The sequence below is a fragment of the Perissodus microlepis genome, chromosome 1, assembly GCF_051167445.1.
Source record: "Perissodus microlepis isolate ML-2025 ecotype Zambia chromosome 1, ASM5116744v1, whole genome shotgun sequence".
NCBI classification, from domain to species: domain Eukaryota; kingdom Metazoa; phylum Chordata; class Actinopteri; order Cichliformes; family Cichlidae; genus Perissodus; species Perissodus microlepis.
Genome location: NC_140461.1, coordinates 1,638,578 through 1,661,559, shown reverse-complemented (window position 1 = coordinate 1,661,559; position 22,982 = coordinate 1,638,578). Strand labels below are relative to the sequence as shown.

Sequence of the window (22,982 nt, the reverse complement as noted above, 5' to 3'; positions counted from 1 at the left end):
GTAACACTGACGCTCTGCATGCGTCTTGTACTAAGCAGCTGCGTCCATGTTAAATGTTGCATTAAAGGACTAAAGCTGTAACTCTCCTGCACAGAGTCTGTGCAGTGAAAGGCCAAAGATAAGCGTGCTCACGCCTCGGTGCCAGTGCAGGGTTTGCGCTGGCGTTCCACCTGTAACGGCCTCTGTGCAGCTGTTAGAGGACCTGAGGCATCTGAGAGCTGGTACCAAACAAAGAGTCCTCTCCCAGTTCCTGGCCGTAGCGCAGCATGCAGTCGCCCAGCAGGCCTTCGGTCTGGGGGTAGCCGGTGGTCTTCACCTGCCCTCGGATCTTGGACATCGTGTTCAGCATGTTCAGTTTGGCTCGAGACGCTGGCGAGGAAAACAAAGAATCAAACGCACGCAGGTTTGAGTTTGTAGCACAGAAAGCTCAAAGAACAGCAAACAGCACATGGAGGTGTTTCGCACCTGGGTTAGGCTGGAGGTACTCTGTTGTTTTGGACAGGAGGTCAAGCACCGACTTGCTGGTCACCTCGATTTTCTGAAACAAGGTTGCAGTTAAATGTCAGGATGACATCTGAAAGATTAAATTCAGCAAACGGTTCAGTTTGTTGTGAAATCTTACAATTCCTAAAGCTAACAAACGTTTTAACGGCGAGTTAAATAAAGCGGACGCCCCGAGTGAACCGTCCCCAAAGTGTTTCATCAGCTGAAGATGACGAGACCTCCCAGTTCTGTCCCGAGCGTATGAGTGAAAGCGGTGAGCAGGCCGGCCGCAACACTCCAATCCAATCCAATTTTATTTATAAAGCACTTTAAAATACCCAGCACAGGAACAAAGTGCTGTACAGAAAATAAGTTAAAACAATAGAATAACAGAAAACAGCAAAATAAATAAATAAAACACATAAAACATAAAATTAAAACAGCCCTATGTTAAAACAAAAACAAGATAAAACAGCATCGAATCACCTAAAAACAACTAAAATAAAAACCAACATCTCACGTGGTGTCAAAGGCCAGGGTAAAGAGGCGGGTTTTCACGAGTGCCTTAAAAACAGATAAAGAACTGGCCTGTCTAATCTCTAAAGGAAGCTCGTTCCACAGTTTGGGAGCTGCTACAGCAAAAGCACGATCTCCTCCAAGTTTACGCCCAGTCCTGGGTATCTTCAGGAGCAGCTGATCAGCTGACCTGAGAGAGCGGGTGGGTGTATGAGGCTGTAGCAGCTCAGAGAGATAAGATGGGGCGAGGCCATGGAGAGCTTTAAAAGTAAATAAAAGAATTTTAAATTGAATCCTAAAAGAAATGGGCAGCCAGTGCAGTGAAGCTAAAACAGGGGAAATGTGCTCAAACTTTCGAGTGCCAGTTAAAAGACGAGCTGCGGCATTTTGCACCCTCTGTAGATGACTAATATATGATGCGCTGACCCCAATATAAAGTGCATTACAGTAATCCAGCCGAGTGCTAACAAAGGCCTGGATCACTGTCTCAAAGTGCTGCCGTGAAAGAACTGGCTTTATTTTTGCAGCTGCCTGAGGTGAAAGAAGCTTGATTTTACCACTGCCTTAATTTGACCGTCAAGCTTCAGATCACAGTCCACTTTGACCCCCAGCTTTGTGACAGTTGGCTTAACATACTGGGCCAGGGAATCTACATACACATTGGGGGTCTCAGTGGGGCTGCCAAAAACCATCACCTCGGTCTTTTTATCATTGAACTTTAAAAAGTTAACAGACATCCAAGTCTTAATGTCATCGAGACACTGAAGTAATGGCTGTGTGAGGTATCTGCCTTTTTTCTTTAGAGGGACATAGATCTGACAGTCATCAGTAGGGCTGCCACGATTAGTCGACTAGTCACGATTACGTCGACTATCAAAATCGTCGACGACTGATTTAATAGTCGACGCATCGTTTGAAGCTTTGTAAGATCCTGAAAGACGCAGGAATAAGTAGTAGGATTTAAGAGTGTAATAACGGACGTAAACAGAAGATGGCAGCACTGCATGTACAAGGATGCCAGCTGCCGTTAAACCCCGAAGAAGAAGTAGCTCTGTCCCAGAATTCATAGCGCAGCCCAGCTCAGTTTCCAGCAATGGCGGCAGCTAGTTAGTTTTAATATTACTCTTATTATTCTTTCTGGGTCACAAAATAAACATTTAACATATTTTCAGGCGAGAATGTAGCTGTGTAAACCTCAAATATCTGCTCAGTTTATCAAGACATCACATATTTTCAAAAGCGCTCCGACGTTTTCAGAGACGTCTGTTACCCACTAGCTCGATAGCTAACCGGGGGCACGGCTCACTAGAGCCGTGAGAACACCGGACTCCTGGCAAATCGTTTTCAAACCCACCGCCGTCTTTCGCTACTCAGGTTAAACATATATAAGTCACTTAGATAACTTAAAAATGTTATTGTTTGGCTTTTTTTAGTATTTTATTTGTTCCTGAGTAAATCGGTTTGGCTGAGATTAAAGTTATAGTTTTTACACAGCTGAATAAAAGTCAAGCAGACAGCTGATTATCAGAAGTGTGAGATGCTCCAGAATTTACTCCGGTGTCCTGTTATATTTTAGATAGCAAGGAGTTTATTAAACTTCACCGAAACAATCTGCAGATTTCATTTAAATTTAATAAACTATCATCTTGTCTTTATTTTTAATTAGCACATACCTTAAAATCTTAAAGCTGTAAGCTAATGATAGTTATATAAGAGCAGATGCTGCTGGTGCAATAAGCTGTAGTTTTACGTCCAGTGGATGATGATCTGATTAGTCGACTAATCGCAAAAATAATCGGTGACTAGTCGACTATCAAAATAATCGTTTGTGGCAGCCCTACTCATCAGCATAAAAGTGGAAAGCAATGCTGTGCTTTCTCAGTACAGAACCAAGAGGAAGCAGATATAAAGAGAAGAGGAGGGGGCCTAGAACTGAGCCCTGTGGGACACCACACAAGAGGGGAGCGGAGGACGACACATAGTCACCGAGGCTGACACAAAAAGTTCGCCCCGCCAAGTAGGACGAACCACTCCAGTGCTGTGCCCCTAATGCCCACCCAGTGCTCCAAACGAGAGAATAAAATGGCATGATCCACGGTATCAAACGCAGCTGTCAAATCTAAAAGCACAAGAACAACACAGTCCACAGCATCAGTCGCTAAAAATATGTCATTAAAAACTTTTAAAAGGGTTGATTCAGTGCTATGAAAGGGTTTAAAACCAGATTGGAAAACCTCTAACACATTTTGCTTTTCCAGGAAGGCCATTATTTGGCTGTAAACTACCTTTTCAAGAATTTTGGAAAGAAAAGGTAGTTTGGAGATAGGCCTGTAATTTGCAAGAACCGTAGGATCAAGAGCAGGTTTTTGACTACTGCATGTTTAAAATCTTTAGGGACAACACCTGACATCAGACTATGGTTTACCAGCTCAAGAACCAAAGGACCAACTGTAGGTAACACCTCTTTAAAAAGTCGAGGAGGGACAGCATCACTTGGAGACCCTGCAGGCTTAAGATGACCAACAGTCTCCTTTAAAAAGGACAGAGTCACAGGCTCAAACCTGTCAAAGACAGCAGAGCAGGAAACAGAGACTGAGAGGTCATGCGCACAAGGAGAGATTTGAGCCCTTGTGGAGGAGACCTTCTCAATAAAAAAGTGTAAAAAGTTTTCACAGGCTTCTGATGAGGGCTCGATACACTCGGCGTGCGCTGGACTCACCCGCTCCATCTCTAAGAAGTCTTCCTCCAGCTTCGTCCCCTCCGCCCCGCTGATCTTTTCACTGAGGAGCTGCACAGAGAGAGCACACAGAGTCACGGAGGCCTGAAGCTTCTTTATTTATTAACATTTGTGCTTTTATCAAGTTTGTGCTTCTGAATGCGTTAAATAAAGTTTTTCCTGCTTGCATTCAAATTTCAACACGTCTGAGTAAACCCGGCTCACGCTCCAGCCGTCGCTCCATTAATCACCGTTTAACGCCTCTGGGATTTATCCGAGGATGACATCATCCTCACAATCTGTCACTGTGGTGTTGGAAGAGACGGCGAAACACGAACCTCCTCCTGCGACGGTCATTTCAATTAGAAATGCAGATTTTAAACACGTTTAACTTCGTTCCCACGCCGTGTGACATCTTTGTTTGAAGCAGGCTCACACAGTGCCGTTTGTGACTCCATGTTTTCTGGGCTATAAAGAGCTCCACACGGATAGACTGACTTCACTCGCAGCCTGTGTGATGGACACGGATCTGGTAAACGTGCCGGGTTTACACATTCAGAGTTAAAAACAGGAAACACGAGCATCGACCAATCGCTAACGAGCCGCAGTAACACTGTCGCCACTTCAAAGAAACTTTATTAGTGTGAACATTTAGCTGGACAACATTAACACACTGATCAGTTACAGAGCACGTTTACATTATTCGTGATATAATAAAGGCCGGTGCCTTTCAAAATAAAAGTGCACATCACACAGTAAACTGCATCGACACTTTGAAGGTGGTGCTGGTATAAAACATCAGAGCGATGACACTCTAAAGTAAAAAGGTGTAAAACCGCTGAGAGTAACTTAATTACATTTACTCGTTACTGTCAGAGGCTCTGATTGGCTGACGGTTTGGTTGGAGTTGCCGGGCGCTCACACAGCAGTAACAGCAGCGCGGACGCCGTTTAAAGAGGATAAAAATTCTCTGAACACAAAGTAAAGCTCTCAGATTTGGGGCAGTGGGCCAGTCAGACCTCAGACTGCAGCCTGAGCTGAAATCTGACCCATATCTGTGTTTATTTAGGGATCAATAAACTTTAAGGTCAGTCTGATTCATGCTTCTGCACGCTGATCCCAGGTCTGTTTGGCCTTTTTAATCCTCTGCTTGTAAAAACTAAACAGCATGTTTAAGACACGTTGAGCTGAACCAGAAGCTAATGTGCAATAAAAACATGCACTTGTAGAAAACATTAGAAGAAGCAGGGTGGGAGGTACTGTGGAGAGACTGGAGATCACACAGCAACCTGCAGCTCTGCTAACCTGAGAACTGCCAGGAGGACACGACACGAGACTTTCAGGTTCAACCAGACGTGAGACGACGCGACGGGCGCCGAGCGGCAGGAAATCACGTCCACGAGGGGAAATTCAGGATTACTGAGGCAGACAGAGCGCGTAGTCCACCTCAGAGACGCGCGCTTCTACACGAGTACGATAACCACAAACCTTCATACCACGCAGCACCGCTACAGCTTAAACTGAGCATCAACCTTCAGACACGTGAAGTCCAAACATCTGCAGTTCCTCTGACGGCCAGCAGAGGCAGCAGTGAGTCAGTCCCACAGACTCATGTTCAAACTTTACAGCAGAAATAAACATGTTTACAGCCTGATACACAAACTGTTTGCTCTGTGTAGATAATTCTCCTTCATAACAGCTGCACGGCGGAGGATGTTCACCTGTAACTCACCTGTTGGACATATACAGGTCACTCTCTATGCGCCACACTATCACAGATAGGTTTTTCTGTTACAGCAGGAAATAAAGAGTAAAAATCGTCGTGAGATCCATGAACAGCCTAGGACTGGACCATTAGCACCGTTACAGGTGCAGAAGAAACTAAACCTGATCGTACGTTAGCGCAGAACCTGAGACGATGCACCTGATACGCCGTCCTCTGGATCAGACATCTTTGCTGTCATGTTTGTTATGAGGTCAGACGTCGGGACGTTCTGGTTCTCTTAGGTGTAAAAAGCACAGGTGAGCCACGTTACACCCGGTAATAAAGGTGTGTCCCATCCACTCAGCGCTGTGTCATGTTCTCAGCTGTTGGACTCTCAGCGTCCTGCTGCTCATGTGATAAACCGATCATACGGCGCCGTTTACAGCAGCTCCGGCTGGACACCGACGTTTACAGCCCACTGACAAATCACACAAACAGCTGTAAACGACAGCGGAGTGACGACGTGGCGAGGCGTCATATCGGATGCAGCTTCTCCTTCAGGTAACTGAACGTCATCCAGTCAGTCAGTTACTCGTGGTGCTGATTTTACTGGATTCAATACAAAGAATGAAATCAATACGAGGATCGATACAGGACATCCCATCTTATCTCTGGTCCCTGTAGGCCGCCGCTGACCTGCAGCGAGGCACAGATCAGTGAGGGAAACCATTTTTAAAGCTTTGAGGACAGTAACATGGAATGGAACCAGTCAAAAGAAGGCAAACCAGTACAAGCCAGTGCAGAGACATAGCTGCCTGTACTGGTGGACCACACTCCATGAACATCCCAGCAGCGCTGCAGCTAACAAAGTTTTCTGGCAGAACCCACCTGTGCATAATCTAATATTCACCTTCATAACTGCAGGTCTGCTTTTTAATATCACGTTACATGAGCTTTACCTGGTAACTCATCAGCCAGTTAGCCTGAAGATCTCATTTAAATGAACGGGACGAGACGAAGCGCCGGAAACGCCGCCGCCGACATTTGTCCCAAAACAAGTAGTCTTTCATCACAGCGTCATTAATGCTGAGCCTACGTCCTCCCGACCAACCTAAGACCTGTGAGCTACCCACCCAGCTGCACACCTGTCCAGCTGCACAGCTGTCCACCTGCACACAGCTGCACACCTGCACCCAGCTGCACACCTGTCCAGCTGCACACCTGCACCCAGCTGCACAGCTGCACACCTGTCCAGCTGCACACCTGCACCCAGCTGCACACCTGTCCACCTGCACCCAGCTGCACACCTGTCCAGCTGCACCCAGGTCCACCTGCACCCAGCTGCACACCTGTCCAGCTGCACCCAGCTGCACCCAGCTGCACACCTGTCCACCTGCACCCAGCTGCACACCTGTCCACCTGCACCCAGCTGCACACCTGTCCAGCTGCACACCTGCACCCAGCTGCACACCTGCACACCTGCACCCAGCTGCACACCTGTCCACCTGCACCCAGCTGCACACCTGTCCACCTGCACACCTGCACCCAGCTGCACACCTGCACACCTGTCCACCTGCACACCTGTCCATCTGCACCCAGCTGCACACCTGTCCAGCTGCACACCTGCACCCAGCTGCACACCTGTCCACCTGCACCCAGCTGCACACCTGCACACCTGTCCACCTGCACCCAGCTGCACACCTGTCCAGCTGCACACCTGTCCAGCTGTGCGATCACTTTTACCACAGCTGGTAAAAGTGTATAAACCCCTGAGAAAAGCCCAGAAAGGTTTTCGGGATGTTATCCACCTGATACTGAAACGTCAGGAAGTCAAGCTGCAGTGCAACTGCTCAGTTTCATAATAAACTCAGAGCTCTGATTGGCTGCACGCCGAGCTACGAGCCGACCGTGCCCGACAGCATCAGTGTCACCTTCAGTAGTTTAACGAACGCAGTCACAACACGATCGCTCGGCCAACCGTAGAGTCCAAACACTCCGCAGAGTGGGGTGTGTTTGTGTGTGTGTGCGTGTGCTTCAGGCTCGACTACAAGTGCTGCCGAGTAGCAGGAAAGATTCACCAAGTGGGTCAGAGCCTGGGTAAAATTAGCAGACTCAGAGAAATGAGCCCAATCTGACGGGCAGAGCCTTTCTAGGACAGAGGAGGGGGCGCTGAACAGGAAGGCTGAACGTCTCGCTGCAGACTCGCTGCACGCTCCGTCTAGATCATCACAGAAGCACAAGCACAGAGCTGGGGTCGGGACGTGGTTAGCCACGTGACCGGGACTTTTCCTAAAAACAAAGAATGATCAGTTTAACGTTCAGGTTTCTTTTCTGCACTTCCTGACGTGTATCTCCTGCTCCAGCGTTGGACGTTCCCATTGAACGTTTGAAGTTAATAATAATGAGCTCAGCGTATTTACAGTAATCCAAGCTCAGGCTACATTTTATCACAGGTTTTTATCCTTGGATCAGCACAGTCAGCACGGGCGAGCAGGAGGACGATGGGGGTTAAATGACCCTCAATGAAAGTTTGTGTACGAGCAGACAAATGACATCACAAGGAGGTTTCTGTCCGGGACACCTTGACCCCGTGGGCTCTCACACGCCGAGCTTAAAGACGTGCTGCACGGTGAGGATGATGAGGGAAGAGACAGGAGAGTGAGACAAAGGCCTGCAGGAGCCTCGAGAGCACCAGGAGTTAAACTAAGACACTGTGTAACAAAAAGATGGATTAGTTTGAACTGTGACTTATAACTAAGCTACGCTAACAAGTCTCCTTTAAAACATGTGCAAAAGATGCCGTTTTAAAGGCAGCGTGTTATCATGAAGGACAACGTGGAAGTTCGTCTGAATGTAAAGTGAAATGTAACTGTTTGTAAATGTAACCATGTGTAACTGTTTCGAAAGGCTGCATCTCTCCAAAGTAACGCAGCCTTTGGCAGCTGATGGATGTCAGAGGAGGAGACGGCACAACGCCTGCAGGCCAGATGCATTAGCAGCAGGTTACAGGTGGCTAAGAAAAAGACTTTTAATCCACGCAGACTCCACGTGAACGACACATTAGAGCTGAAATGATCCCGAGCGCTGAACACGAGGCTCAGCAGTGAAAACCCGCCGACTCCCCGCACGCCGCCATCTTCATCAGGATGTTAACATCTCCTCACAGATCAAAGCAGCAGCAGCTTTGCAGCATTTCTTTGATTGTGCAGCTCAGATTATACACAGACACACACACCAAGCAATAACGCTGCAGCCGGAGCGCACATGTAAACATCAGCTTCCAGCCTCTGCGAGGGCGTCCGAGGCCTCGTATATTAACCTGTTGCATTCTCTTCAATTTTTATTGAATATTTCTGACTTTCCCAAAAGGAAATGAAGAAGTATGACTCTAAAAGCTCTTCAGAAGATCTTAAGTTGGGACAAGAACACGGCCGACGTCTGAAAATCAAACCAAACTTTGGGGGATTTGTTTGCGTCTCTGAGCGTCTCCAGCACGTCCAAATGAAACACACCCAACAACATCCAGGAAGTCCAGGGAATGTTGTCTGTGCAGCCTCAGAGCAGCGACGGCCGCTGTGAGACGGCGGTCCTACCCGTTGTCCCACCTCCTCCTAACATTCAATAAATGCACAGAATAAATGTTCATGTGACAGCTCTACACACAGAACAAAGACACACTCATCTTAAAGGAAGTAGAGTTCGCTGGGTCGTTAAGTCTTCATTAAACTTAATTTAATCTTCAGGTCCAAAACTTTTATCTCTTTTTCCCCTGAAACTAAAAACTAGTTTTTGTTTTAACCTCTTGGAAAAGATCTGACTTCAGATTTTAAGGTTAATCAAAAGCGTCCGGAGGTTAATTAAACGCTTTAACACTCGTCCGCACCGACGCGCGCTCCGGTCCCCGCTCGGCGTTTCGCCTCGGCCTCACAGCGTGACGGATCGTGTCGGAAAATTTGTCTGGAGAAGTGCAGAAAGTGAGAAACAGGAGAGCGAGCTCAGCTGGGTTGTTGTGCGTTTGTGAGTCAGCGTCACGCTCTGAGCTGAGGTGTGTTATTAACGACGGGGAGAGAGTGACACCCGTCAAACCACGGCGCCCGCCGGAGCGAGCAGCAGATTCCCGTCAAAACAAAGAGGAATCTCTCGCGACGCTGAGTCACCGGCCTCCGCACGCACACAGGAATTCAGCTGTGTGTGCTTTGTGTGTGTTTGCAGGAACGTATTGTTTCAGCGAGCTCCCAGAGCACAGACCTGAGCTGGAGGGGACGCTTCACTGCTGTTCACACCATAAACAAGCTGATAGGTTGATGCGATTACAGGCTGGAGGTCAGTACTCGCTTTGTCCTGCTAACAAAGCTGTGATGCTGACTTGGTCCTCAGACGCTCCTGCACGTCTGCGTGAAGCTTGGTCGGTGTTTCCCACACGGACAGCGTCGTGTACACGAACAACACCACTGATAAACTTCACCCCTCCAGCGACGCTCGCATCACTCAGGCTTTCAGCACATTTGTTCTGCTCAGGCCGGAGCCGGTTCTCCACCCGCTGCAGCTTTTAGAAACTGTGACCCAGAGACTTTGTGGAGAAGCAGCCGACTGACATCAAGAACCAGGAAAAAGAAAACAGGGAGCTGACCAGAGGCCTGCAGGGAAACAGGAGAGAGGAAGCAGACTGGAGCAAAGTGACCGCCTCGCTGCGTGCAGGAGGCAAAATGAAACAAAGCAGGATGACGACCCCAGGCTGCGCCCGACGCGTCCATCAGAGTGTACGCGCGACAGTCAGACATCGTTTAAAGGCAAAGGATAAAGCACACGACCTGTTAGAGACACAACACAAAGTCAGAGCACGCAAGGTACAAAACAGACGAATCAGCAGCCTCAGGAGGCTTTCAACAACTTCCCACTAACAATGTGGAAAAGGTCACGTCAACCTCACCACGTCTTAGGTCAACCTGACCTGTTCCTGCTCTCTGATTGGCTCTCTGTTGTGTCTGCTGCTAAGCGAGCCTTTACCAATACTCAGCTAATCAGCAAAGAGTCAAAAATAAAAAACCTCCTTTGCTTTGTGGAAACGCTTCCTGTGACCTTAATGAAAACCATCGTGAGGTCAAAGCTGAATTCATAAGACCGAACTTACACTCGAGGACTTTGAGCGTAAGTGATGGGACTGAGCAATAATCTGACTGCGCCATAAAAGAGCGCACACGCTCTGCAGACCTACGACTGGATTTATCATCAAAGCAGCGCTGCCGTCACCTTGGACACGCTAAACTTACACACGCACACGCATCACAGCTGTGATCGAGTCCGGAAAATCTTTGGTCTGAGTGTGAAGAGCAACTTTATCATGACTGCACGCAGGAGTAACACAGGGCCCATGAAGGTGTGTTTAAGGCCCCCGGCTGACTGATCAACACTCACCAGTGTCATTATTTTATATTTAAGCAGCCTTTACTCTACAGAGTGAGTGTGAGCTGCAGTGAATGCAACCACAGCGTTCACAGTCAGGTGTGTGTGTGTGTGCGTGCGCCGTGGGTGGAGCTTTCCTCATGCGTTCAGCAGGAAGGAAGCAGCAGCCTTGCAGTCATTGTGCTGCGTTTCCCGTCACTTCTGTTTCTGAGCGCGACCTACAAACAGCGGCTCAGTTTCAGGGAATCAAACAGAAACGAGTTAACGAGGTCGTCTCCTAGAAAACAGGCGCGAGAGGATTTACGAGAAAATAAAATACACACGTCAGACAGGACGGCGTGAAATTACTGGATTAATCCCCCGTGGTTACAGCCGGGTTAAACCTGCCTCATTAGAGGCCTGTCCACAGCAGGGACACGCGTCGACTGCTGATGGTCACGTCTAATGTCATTATGGTTCCTTCAGTCAGACACATCACCTCACATACTTCCTGTCAGGTCTGCTGACCATGCTGGGCCTTCAGAGCAGAAACTTGTGATACAGTTTCAACCCCTCCCCCTTTAGGCCAGCTGCATTCTGATTGGCTGTGGGGTTTTGTGTTCACAGACCAAGCTGAATGACCTTCGAACATCACTGAATGTCATCATAAGTCAGGCGTACCTTCAAGTTCTGACAAGTGAAGTCAAACAATGCACAGGTGTCTTAAACCTGCATTATTGCTAATATCCAGCAGGAGGCGACTCTTGTAGCTGTAAAAAGCAGTGCAGAACAAGAGCGTGCTGCTCACCTGCTCTGTGAGCCGAGTAAACACTCTTCTGATGAGCTCGAGTTCAAATTTCAACCCTTATTAAACACAACATTTTAGTTTATGGATCACATGGTTACAGAAAAATGTAAATTTCTACTTGTTCGTGTTTTATTTCTCATCTCTCCGACAGTGACACAGTCCCCGCCTCCCTGCAGGCACGTCGCTCTGCTCGTTTTGTTTCTTGATGTTAATCAGCTGCTTCTCCAGAAAATTCCCGCCTCCTCCTCCTCTGCCTCCTCCTGCAGCTGGTGATCCTGGTTCTGCTCTGCAGGTCCTCCGTGAGCTGGATGGGTTTCTAACGAGAACCTGCAGCAGGTGGAGACCTCCTTCATGAAGCTGGAGTCACAGATGCAGAGTAAGGAGGAGATGGAGTCCGTCTGTGGGCTGCGAGACTCGCTGCAGAGGCAGCTGATTACACCGATCACTTGTCACAAACAAATCTGACTCTTGCAGAGAAGCTTTTCTTTCTTCACTTGTTAACTTGAGCTAATAAGTGCGCAGTGACAATGCACTCTGCGTCTTCCATGAATCATTAAGGTCAGATAACACGACCGAGAGGCGTCATGAGAAAATATTCGATTTAAAACATCTCAGGGTCAAAGGTCAGGGAGATGAACAAGTGAACTAGTGATAAAGTGCTGCTGTGTGGGCTGTGCCGGTGCACGTGTGTCTGTTTGACCTTCTTCACATAATCATTTAGTTTTGGTTTGTTGATTCTCATCGTTTCGTTCGGCTCGTGCTGATAAATGACTCCCCGTGTCTTTGAGGAAACGTCTCCATCGGGTGAATCAGAAGCTAATCTGAGCGCGGCTCTGGTCGGGAGATTTCAGGCCATCTCTCTGATAACTCCTGCAAAGGTTGTCAGAGCGACAAACATCAGCTGCTGTTTTTACAGTCGTCTGGTTCATGTGGAGCGCCGGCAGCTCCGTCTGCCTGCCTTAATACAAACTTCCAGGAGTCGGGCATTAAAACCACAGTTTTAAACAGAGGTGGTCTGACCATCGGGCCGAGGTTAGGCCGTTTTCCACTTTCAACAAACTCACAATAAAATAAAAGAATTAAAATGTGCTAACTGGGCTCTGAGAAACTCAAAAGCCCGTCTGCTGAAGCTGCAGGGCCACGATCAAGCTTCACGTCACAGGTGAGAACCAGTCAGAGTTTCCCAGTTAAGCTACCAACACTTAATTAACCCCCAGTTACACTGAAGGCAACATCTGCAGCTAACAGCTAACAGTCCAGCATGGACGAGCGTCCTGCAGAGACCACCGCAAAACAACGATCTCATCTGCACCATCACTCAGCAGAAGACCGCAAGAGCCGATACATGAAACCAGTATAAATGTTTGCACCACTGTGATGATGTCACCATTTGCCATCAGGTCCATCAGGCGAATGCATCAGTTCAGCCACACAAACTCGTTTTCATCACGAGCTCCTGATCAAAGGTTATTACAAAATAAACTAAAGTGAAAAGCAATTCAAATAAAATGATTGTTACACAGCAGTAATAGTAACAACCTGACACCTTTAAAACTTAAAAACATAAAAGCACCACTGCAGATAAACAGGATATTATAAAAGACCAGCGTTCCTTCAATAACATCAGTTCCACCTGATTTTAAAATATTCTGTTATCGACACAGACATGAAAGCACCACACAGACTGCAATCTTCTGCAGGTTTTTCTGGCTCCAAATGTTCGTCTGCTCGGCGAGTCGCACACATGTACGACTGCTCTGAGCGCAGCTGAAGCACCGAGACTGTTACCCTGTTTGACAGAAACCTGCATTTCCCTATCCTTTGCTATCCTGATGAACAAAATAAAACCTGGTTAAAACGACACTCAGCAGGAAACGGCGTGCTGTGCTAGAACCGGGTGTTTCCTCGGGGGATCAAACAGAAGCCAGTGTAACGTTTCACCTTTTGGGAAATCTTTGCATCATAAATCTTCTGCTGCTCGGCTGGAGGACTCTCGTCTCGCACGGCCAACATAAACCGGCTGATTTACGTCACGTGGAAGCAGCACACAGTGATGATGATAATGATGAGCTGCTGAAATGTTAATGAGCCAGACCGCCAGGCGACCGGGACTCGGTCCTCCATCACGATCATTAAAGATGGATGGGCTCGGCGCAGCGAGGTGTCAGCTGTATCTCTGAGCAGCGGCATCTTGTTCCTGCTGCAGGCGGCGAGCGAACGCAGCAGGTTAGCGTAAGAACAAACTGCAGCTGCAGAGAGACCAGGTCGTTGATGCTGCGGGCGTGCAGCGAGGCCTCCACCCGACCCGAAATCAAGACCCCCGCTCACACCTGAGATCGTTTCACCTCCGCTCTGCTGACATCAATGCTTCTTTAGTTATGCCAAAATGTATTTTTGAAAGAACATGAAACAACGATTTCTGTGCAGTTAGATTTCATTCCCTTCCTGTCGTTTCGCCTCAGTGCCCGCTGAGGTTTGACTCACTTCACATTCAGCCATTTATAACTAAAGTTCAAGAAAACAGCGAGTGTCTCGTTTTCCAAACTCTGAGTGAGAATGACTTCAGCACTAAAGCTGCGCGTCACAGTCAAACCTGCAAGAGCAACAATGCCTTTGACAAACTCTCTGATGGATGAAAGCAAGAAAAATATCTGCATAAAAACTAGAATATTACAAGACAAAAATACTTAATATACCAGAACGTAACGTGTCGACATTCAGTCAGGATCCTGGAGTCGATCCTCGCTGTCACTGGAGGAGAGGTGGGCTACACCTGGACGTAAACCTCGTAAAGCGTGCTAAAGAACAGAAACAGTCTTCTCTGGACTCCCATCCAATCACAGGTAATCGATCGTCGGGGGGGCGGGGTGTTAATGTGCGATCACACCATGTGGCCCAAACACAAACACAACAGTCCTATGACAGAGTTCATTTCCATCCTCCAGCGTGAAGAGAAAGTATTGCAGGCTTTACAGCATCGAATCATTCAGCCTTTCAGGATCAGACAGTATAACCTGAATTTAACACACAAGCTACAAACTGTCCTCACAAAGCACTGGTGATGAACATCACTGATCCCAAAGGTCATTGTTCATTGGACAACGCTGGGAAAGACGCAGCGCTTGGGCGAAATGGAGGCGATGCTCTGCAGCCCAAAGCTGCCTGAGACGATGAAATCGTACGTGAGCTGGATCAGACTAAAGACCTGTCAGCTTGAAAGTAGAGGTTGGGCTAAAAATCCCCAAACAAGCCTCGCTCTGATGAAGACAAAGTTTTATGGCTCTCGTTTGGTTTCAGTGTGTGAGACGACAACAGTGTTAAAACGTCACGGATGGCGAGCTCCACCTGTTCAGCGACTGCACGGCAAAGAGAGCAGCAGATGAGGAAAACCACAGCTGTGACTGAGTGACAGACTGGGGCAGATCGCGATCCCGACACACCGCAAACCCACATCGCGCTCAGTTCACACAGCTCGTCTTTATTGAGCCGCTGAGACACGTCCGGTCTGTTTACCTCGAGCTTCAACCAGAAAAATCACCCAAAGGTTACAGATTAAATAAAGACGCCTGTGGTTTCAAGTAGATGACATCATTGTCACTATTTGTCTTTAAAAGACGTTCTGGTGAAGTCTGTCCTGTCTGCTGTGGACCTTTAAAGATCCACATCTGAACAGGACATCCTCTCCGAGCTGAAACTTCTGCTCCTCTTCCTCAGTTTTTATTCTAATCTTCCTTCGAGTCCACGTGACCATCGAAGCTTTTTCCTGCTGTTACTCATTAAAAAAAGTTCAGATCTTTGTTTTACACACAAAATGCCTCATTTGTTCTCCTCCTGAAGTCTCTGTGGGTAACACTGTGTCCATCAGTAAAAACAACAGCTTCAGTTATTCTTCAATGACCATTTTAAACACTGCTCTTCTTCAATGAAACCTAACAAGTAAATAAATCCAAGAATAAACAGTTACTGAATTCAGGAGTAAAATGGGAAACAGTAAGAGGACTGGGATAAATTACAGGCTGATTTCAGCTCAGTGTGAGAGTCTTTCTGTTCTCGTCACGTTAGTTCCTGGTTTCCTGCTCTCGGTCTGGCTGTGAGAGCATCTCTGAGCAGCAGACTGAAGCAGAAGAGAAACAAAAATAACCTTCATCATACAGAAACTCCTCCACACTGACAGCTCTGTTAGCTTCCTCTGAGCTCCATGCTATGTTAGCTTAGTAAACACAGAGCGTCATGGAGTGAGATGGATAGACGGGCAGGTTCTGGTGATACCTGATCCAGCACTCTGAACCAATCTTGGACCAATATCTGATCACAGCATCATCCAACATCTAACTAGACGCACGTTTTGTTGTCTTCACAAACACAAAGTTCTGATGGAACGAGACTGAAGGTACAGCTTCTCCTTCATGGCTCAGATTAAACTAGAGATGGACCGATCCGATATTACGTATCGGTATCGGTCCGATACTGACCCAAATTACTGGATCGGATATCGGCGAGAAATAAAAAATGTAATCCGATCCATTAAATATCAAAAAAGCACCTCACAAAACTTGCTACACAGCATAACTCGGCTCATAGCCTAGCACGTCGCAGCAGTATGCATCACGTGATAGAGCGGCTGTGTGTATTTGTAGCCTCCCTACCAAACCAGCATTTCATCTCCGAGGAAGTTTTCCCAGAGAGAAGTAAAGCAAGTGTGTAAGTTCATCTCTGAATGTTTGTAAAACATTTTAGCGTTAAGCTTAACAACCGATATATGGAGCGACTGCCTCTCTCTCTCTCTCTCCTGCTGCTACTTCAATCGTGAAACTGCTTAATGATCAGCTGATCGGCTTTTCTGTCGTGAGTCCGTCTCTCTTCTTAGTTTTTGGCCCACTTTGCACCAGAAAGAGGAAACCAGCGGTTGAACAACAGCAGCACTATTAAGCTTGATAAGTTGTTGTTAGAATTTATTTAATATTACTTTCTACACCAGGATCTTTTTCTACAGCTGACGGCTGGTAACTGTGCAGGGGCGGATCTAGCAAAGTTTAGCCAGGGGGGCCGATAGGGCAGTAACAGGGAAAAGGGGGCACAAAGACATACTTTTCTTTCTTATTCTCATTTAAAATGTCCAGCTTTTAATAAATAATTATCTGAATCTTACACCCAAAGTTTTAATCTGATGTAAAATATATAGTAGTCCATTACTGTATATAGTAACTGTTAAGTCTAATATACCCTAGTAAGCTATAGTACTTTTTCCTTTGGGAAGATACCATCTGTGAATTCTGCAATTCTGTTGAAGAAAGATGTTGAATCTATTTAATTATTCTTGAAAAATAATTTATTTCTGTGCATTTTTCCCACTGCATCAAATTAAATTTGATTACATCGATTAAGCATCATGAGGTGGAGGGTGGGGGGTGGTTCCCTATTTTTTTTTGCTGGGAGTTTGCAACCCTATTAGTTAGGTTGCTTAATATTTCTGCTAAGTACTCTTTAAAATACCAGAATAGGAAGGATGGAGTAGGTTTAAGTTTATTAGATTGATCAGTTTTGCTGAACTATGAAATATTTTGGGCGCAGTGTATTTTTTACATACAGGTATAACAGAATAGCTTTAGTGTTGTTATTTATTTAAAGTTGAGTATAAACTTATACAAAATGCAGCAAGATATTAAAAAAACGTTTTATTGATTAAAAAACACTATATCGGATTCATATCGGTATCGGCAGATATCCAAATTTATGATATCGGTATCGGACATAAAAAAGTGGTATCGTGCCATCTCTAGATTAAACACGCAGATTTTGCTCCGTGTCGACAGGATGGCGTCACACAGCTGCTGCAGATTTATCGTCTGCATCTGTGACACGAACCTCCCGTCCTTCCTCCTTCCAAAGGCGCTCTGCTGACTGACATTTGACTGCCGTGAACTCGTCATCACGTTCAATGAACCTGTTTGAGTCGATCTGAGCTTTTTGGCGTGACGCACGGCGGTCACAAATGGACGAACACGGTCAGCAGCAATACTCTGGCAGGATGTGGAGTTTAAATGAAGCTCAAAGTGTAGCACGAACACCACCGGCAGCATCCTGAACCTTTGATACGAGGCAGGATGGAGCCATGCTTTCATGATGTTTACTGCACATTGTGACCCTGCTACCTAAACGCTGCCACAGAAATGAAGACTCACCAGACCAGGCCACGTTTTCCAATCTTCTTTCCAGTTGGCTTACATTAACTATACTGGACTAACAGTGGACAGTCCCAGAACAGAGGGAACTCTGGATCTAAGGCTTACGCAGCAGCTGTTCCATAGAATTCAGTGGCGGTTTGGACCTGAGTGCAAATATAAACGCCTCAGCACTGAGGATTTTTCCAAAACGGGCAGAGAAAATATTCTACTATATTAATTGTGCTGCTTTTCCAACAATAGTGGAAACAAAGAGAGATGTGGCTGAAATAAACAGGAAGTGATAGCGTTTCCCTTCCCGGTTATCTCCTGCTGGTTCATCTGGTCTCCACCCCGGTGTCAGGAAGCAGGTGAACAGCAAACAATGTTCATGAAACACACGACGAGCGGCTCGCTGTAAAAACTAACGTCTGATTTGTTTTTTCTGTGCAGGAGAGGCCGACGCTGACGAGCGCCGCTATCAGTCTGTGTCGCTGTGTTCCAGCAGCAGGAAACCACAGCGGGTGACGCCAGCGTTAGAGAAGCTCTGAAATGCTTTGCATTGATTTTTACTGTTATCAGTGCAGCACTCAAACAAACAGATCAAAGGTACCTGGAAAAACACACAGGTAGGGAACACTGAGCATTCATCGGGTTTCACTCAGTCTGCATCTTTTTCTCACGTCGGAAAATAAGTGAAAGTGGAAACCAAGTCGACCTCGAGTTTATCTTTCACGTGTGTTTAAAATAAAACACAATCTATAACGTCAAGCACCGCACACTGATGCACAAACAGGAAGTGGCAGGTTGACTTTCAGCTTGTGCACGTGGGAATAATTTCACAGACACGACAGCATTCATACAGCCTGCGGTGAGAGGACACCGTGATTAAACAGAGAACCTGATCTGTGATTCAGCCGCGCGTCGTTCTAAGCTCAGCATCAGCGCTCTCACCACTCACATAACTGAAGCTACTTCATGAGGCAGGAGACACTGCAGGGCGGAGGCCGAGGTATGCAGCGTTCAATCTGGAAGCGTTCGTTAATCACAGCTGCAATCCTAAAAGTTTTATTCTGTCAGATTTGAATAAGCTGCCTCCGTGGAGTCACCTGAACAGCAGAGTCAGGTCTGGAGCATTCAGGTGTGGAAAATATGTCCCAGCAAATTCATCCCAAGCTCAGACTGTGAGACGCTTAGAGAAACCCCAGAGGTCCATCTGAGACTCGACGGGCCTCGGTTAAAGGTTGAAGTTCATGACAGCACAAGCAGAAAAAGACTGAACAAGTATGTCTGTTTGGAAAGGCTGCAGGAGAAGCCTCTTCTCTCTGAAGGACCGGAGCGGACGAGCCCGGAGCGGACGAGGCCAGAGCAGACGAGGCCAGAGCAGACGAGCCCGGAGCGGACGAGGCCAGAGCGAGGTGTCCGTACACGAAGCACAGCAGCATGTGTGGAGACAAACACTCAGAGCAGCTGTCAGCACGGTGAACACACTCCCAATGAGAGTGAAGGAACCCGATGATTAACACATGACCTGGTAGTAAATGCATTAGTTGGTTACCTAGGCAACCAGAGCCAGGAATCTCCACTAGTGACCACCCATCAGCATCAAATCGACGCACGGCGAATGAACCGCTTCCAGTGTGGCTGCAGCTTAGAGCCCTGTAGAGCTCGACTATCTGAAGCAGGATACTGGTGCAGTGAATTATGGGTAAATTAAACCTGTTAAGGTGGACCAGCACCATCCTGCCAGTCACCACACGCGCCACCTTAACACCATTCTTGAACAAGATCCCACGATACATAAACTGCCTGTCCTCCAACCCTGAGAGAGCAATCCACCATCATCACTCGAAACCTAAATGCAGGTGTGGGCAACTCCAGGCCTCGAGGTCCTGTGTCTGCAGGTTTCAGATGTGTCCTTGATCCAACACAGCTGATTTAATGGCTGAATGACCTCTTCAACATGTCTTGAAGTTCTCCAGAGGCCTGGCAATGAACTAATCAGGTGTGCTGACCCAGGATCTAAAACCTGCGGGACACCGGCCCTCGAGGCCTGGAGTTGCCCACCCCTGCCTTTATGTATTTTCTTGAACTCTTTCCCCCTTAAAGACGACCTTCCCAGTACCCACATGACACCTCAGTATATCTCAATAAAGTCTTGGTTTCATGACCATTTGATGACACTGAGCAGTTTCTGTGTTTTTCTGAGGGCGGCTGGACTGGCAGAGAGCGCCCTCACTGACGTCTGACGCAAACCCAGTCGTCTTGTTCTGTAAACAGCCTGAAATATGACGGAAACGCCTCAGTTCAGAGAAGAGCTTCAAGGGGAACTCCCACTCCCCCTTCAAGGAGTAAAGGGGTACATGTTCAAGTTTGGTGAAGATAAAAATGCGATTGGAGAATGTGGTGCGTTTTCTGTGTGGTGTGTTCACAGCTCCAAACCCCAGAGCTGGCAGTGAGAGCTGTATCAGCCAGCTGTTTGTTATTCACACTCCACATCTGCAGACTTACAGAGACAGACACAACGCCACCTCCTCAGTCGATGGTGAAAGGGCTGCAGCACCTAAGATTAACACTTCATCTTCTACGCATTTCAACATTTCAATCCATGCAGCTCTAGGCATTTTTTCTAATGGCCAGCAGGGGGCGACTCCTCTGGTTATAAAAGAAATCTGATTACAGTCTATGAGAAGACGAGCCTGCTGCTCACGTGGTCTCTGAGCTCATTACACGCCCTGCTGATGAGTTTACGGTCTTACTAAATGAAACACGAGGTTCATTTTGGAAACGACGGCTCTAAAGAAGACTAACACACCAAGCGCCTAACGTTTTAGTTTAGGTTCATCTGCAAGTCTGCACTATTAAGCGACTTTGACGGGATCCAGGATATCTTCCCCTTCATCATCGATCAGGCTAAGTGGTCACACGTAGATGGTTATCAGGTTCATAAGTCTCCTGAGGGTTTCCCAATCTGCTGCGTGAAGTTTGTTTGAAGCAGGAAGTAAAAGCAGAGAAAGTGGCGACTGTGAGTCCACAAATACAAACAGGCGTGGGATCAGATAGCAGCGCTTACAGGGCCGTAAAAAATAGAATCAGCAATAAAGTTGTGACTCAGAGTCTTTATCTTACTGATGCTCCGTACTCTCTGAGGTCACATGGAACTTTCAGGAATTCTGACGCTATTTTCCAGAGATTGTATTGGTCAGTCAGTGGTGACTTCATACCTATCGAGCGCTCATCTCAAACGTAAGTGTTTCGGAGCAGGTTGGGTCTGCAGCATCAGTTACCGTGGCAATTTATCCCAGTTAGATGTGACCCACCTTCACAAACAGGGTTCAACCTGAAGTTGCCTCGATAACCGCAGCAAAGGCCTCTGATGCAACCCGCGGGCTACACTCTGCGTCTTCCTGCTGCCACGATGCATTGTGAAGACATAACACACAATAAAAATAGACTAAAACCAACACACAAGTCCCGCTTCCTATGACAAATCAAATCAGTTTATTTTACTGCCCCACTGAGCCTGAGAGCAGATCTGAAACACGTTTAACCAAAAAACAACCTGGAAACTATTCAGGGGACGTGATTAAAAACAGCTTACGCCATTCACAGAAACACACACACAACGGTAAGCTGAATGGAAACTGAAAAGGCAAATCAGAGAACGGCAGAGATAACATCCTCAAGGTTAAAACAAGAACGAAGTGGTTTAAAACGTATATAAACGTCTTAAAAGGAAGACGCTCGCGTTGATGACAGATCTCCACCACAGGGTGATACCTGCAGCTCCAAAGCGGCGCTGGTGAAGATGAAGGTTCACTGACACCAACAGTCTGCGAGCTGTTTCCAAGTTGTCCAAATGTTAGATGTTACTCACAGCCGCCCACAAACCACAGTGTATTTTGGTGGCAGTGGGAATAGCAGGTCCCTCCACTGGTTCAATGGTATTTTTATCATGTAACGTTAAAAGGTATTTGAGTCTAATGGAGCTTCACCCAGATAACACAAACCGTACAGCCCGGGAGTGAAATCCACCTGATAAAGACTGCTCCACCGGCCTTTAAATGACTGTGTGGTGCAGCTGTGGCAGGTGCGAAACATCTGGCTGGTGCCTCAGTCACACAAACATCGCCAAGATGCCTTAAAAACGGGCTTCATGTGTGATTTCCTTTCAGGGGATAAAATCAAACCAGACGTCGACCTAAAGCCTCCCAAAACATTCATAATAAAAACAGTTACGTGTACTTCTCTGTTAGTGTTTCCTGTTGGTTTTACTGTGGAAACAGCAAAGTCTGACGTTTCACAAGAACTTATATGGCAACAACAATGAAGACGAATTATTCACCGGATTACATAAGTTGATAAAAAGTCCATAACTGTGGCTTAAGATGAATCTATTTGTGTGTGTGTGAAATTAGATTCAATCATCAGATTTTCCCAGCAGTGTTTGGTGTGACGTTATCTCCGATAAAAACAACTTATCTGTGTGGAAAAGTAACGCTCCATCCACACCCTGCAAACACGTTTTGAAACCCTCGATTTTTAAGCGATAACAACTCAGACTTGTCGTGTTTTCAGACCAACCGAAGCCTGATTCCGTTCACGGTTTGATGTTAAAGCGGAGATCAGGGTCCGCATCCGAACTGCTGTTGTCGGGCGCCTCCATACCTGACTGGCTTTGTGGAACTGCTTCTTCAGCCCGGCCACAGACATCCTGGACGAACGGCTTCAACCCCGCACAAAATACTCCGGTAAAACGACTCAACACACGGCCGACGGAGGCTGGGCTCAAGAACGAAGCAGCCGACACCACAGCTCCGCACTCATCAGTCAGACTCCGTTAAGATTGCAGCATGACCCCGAGCTCAGTGAAGCTCTAACGGCGGGAGACCGGCCCAACCGGAAACTGCTTCAAAATAAAGGTCTCCGAGGATTTAAAAAGATAAATAATAATTAATGCATGACATCACTGAGCAGCAGGGCTGGACTTGGATATAAAAAAATGTATATGAGGGGGAGAATATGATGTGTGCATGTGTATTTTTCATTTTGTTTGATTCCTGATATTGAAATTGTTTCTCGGTGGGTTCAGTTGTTGCTTGGTTCCTTCTTTGTTGCACACTTTAGCTGTTAGGAGTGGCTCCTGGTCAAAGTGGTCATGCATTTTACGTGAATCCTTGATTATTCCAAGATTCTTTATTTGCCACTTGT

The 22,982-nt window shown here is 46.9% G+C and overlaps 1 protein-coding gene across 4 annotated transcripts in view; it reads right to left on the bottom strand.

Moving 5' to 3' along the window:
* Nucleotides 1-22,666, bottom strand: part of sh3gl3a (SH3-domain GRB2-like 3a) — a 29,745-nt gene extending 7,079 nt beyond the window's left edge. For all 4 annotated transcript variants that reach the window (XM_084926045.1, XM_084926062.1, XM_084926054.1 and 1 more), the window contains exons 1-4: nt 22,440-22,666; nt 3,719-3,787; nt 466-538; nt 226-369 (exon numbers count right to left, since the gene is read on the bottom strand). In XM_084926045.1, coding sequence (XP_084782171.1) covers nt 226-369; nt 466-538; nt 3,719-3,787; nt 22,440-22,484 — 331 coding nt within the window. In that variant the 5' untranslated portion in view covers nt 22,485-22,666. The remainder of the gene's footprint in view (nt 1-225; nt 370-465; nt 539-3,718; nt 3,788-22,439) is intronic.
* Between the last annotated feature and the right edge of the window lie 316 nt (nt 22,667-22,982).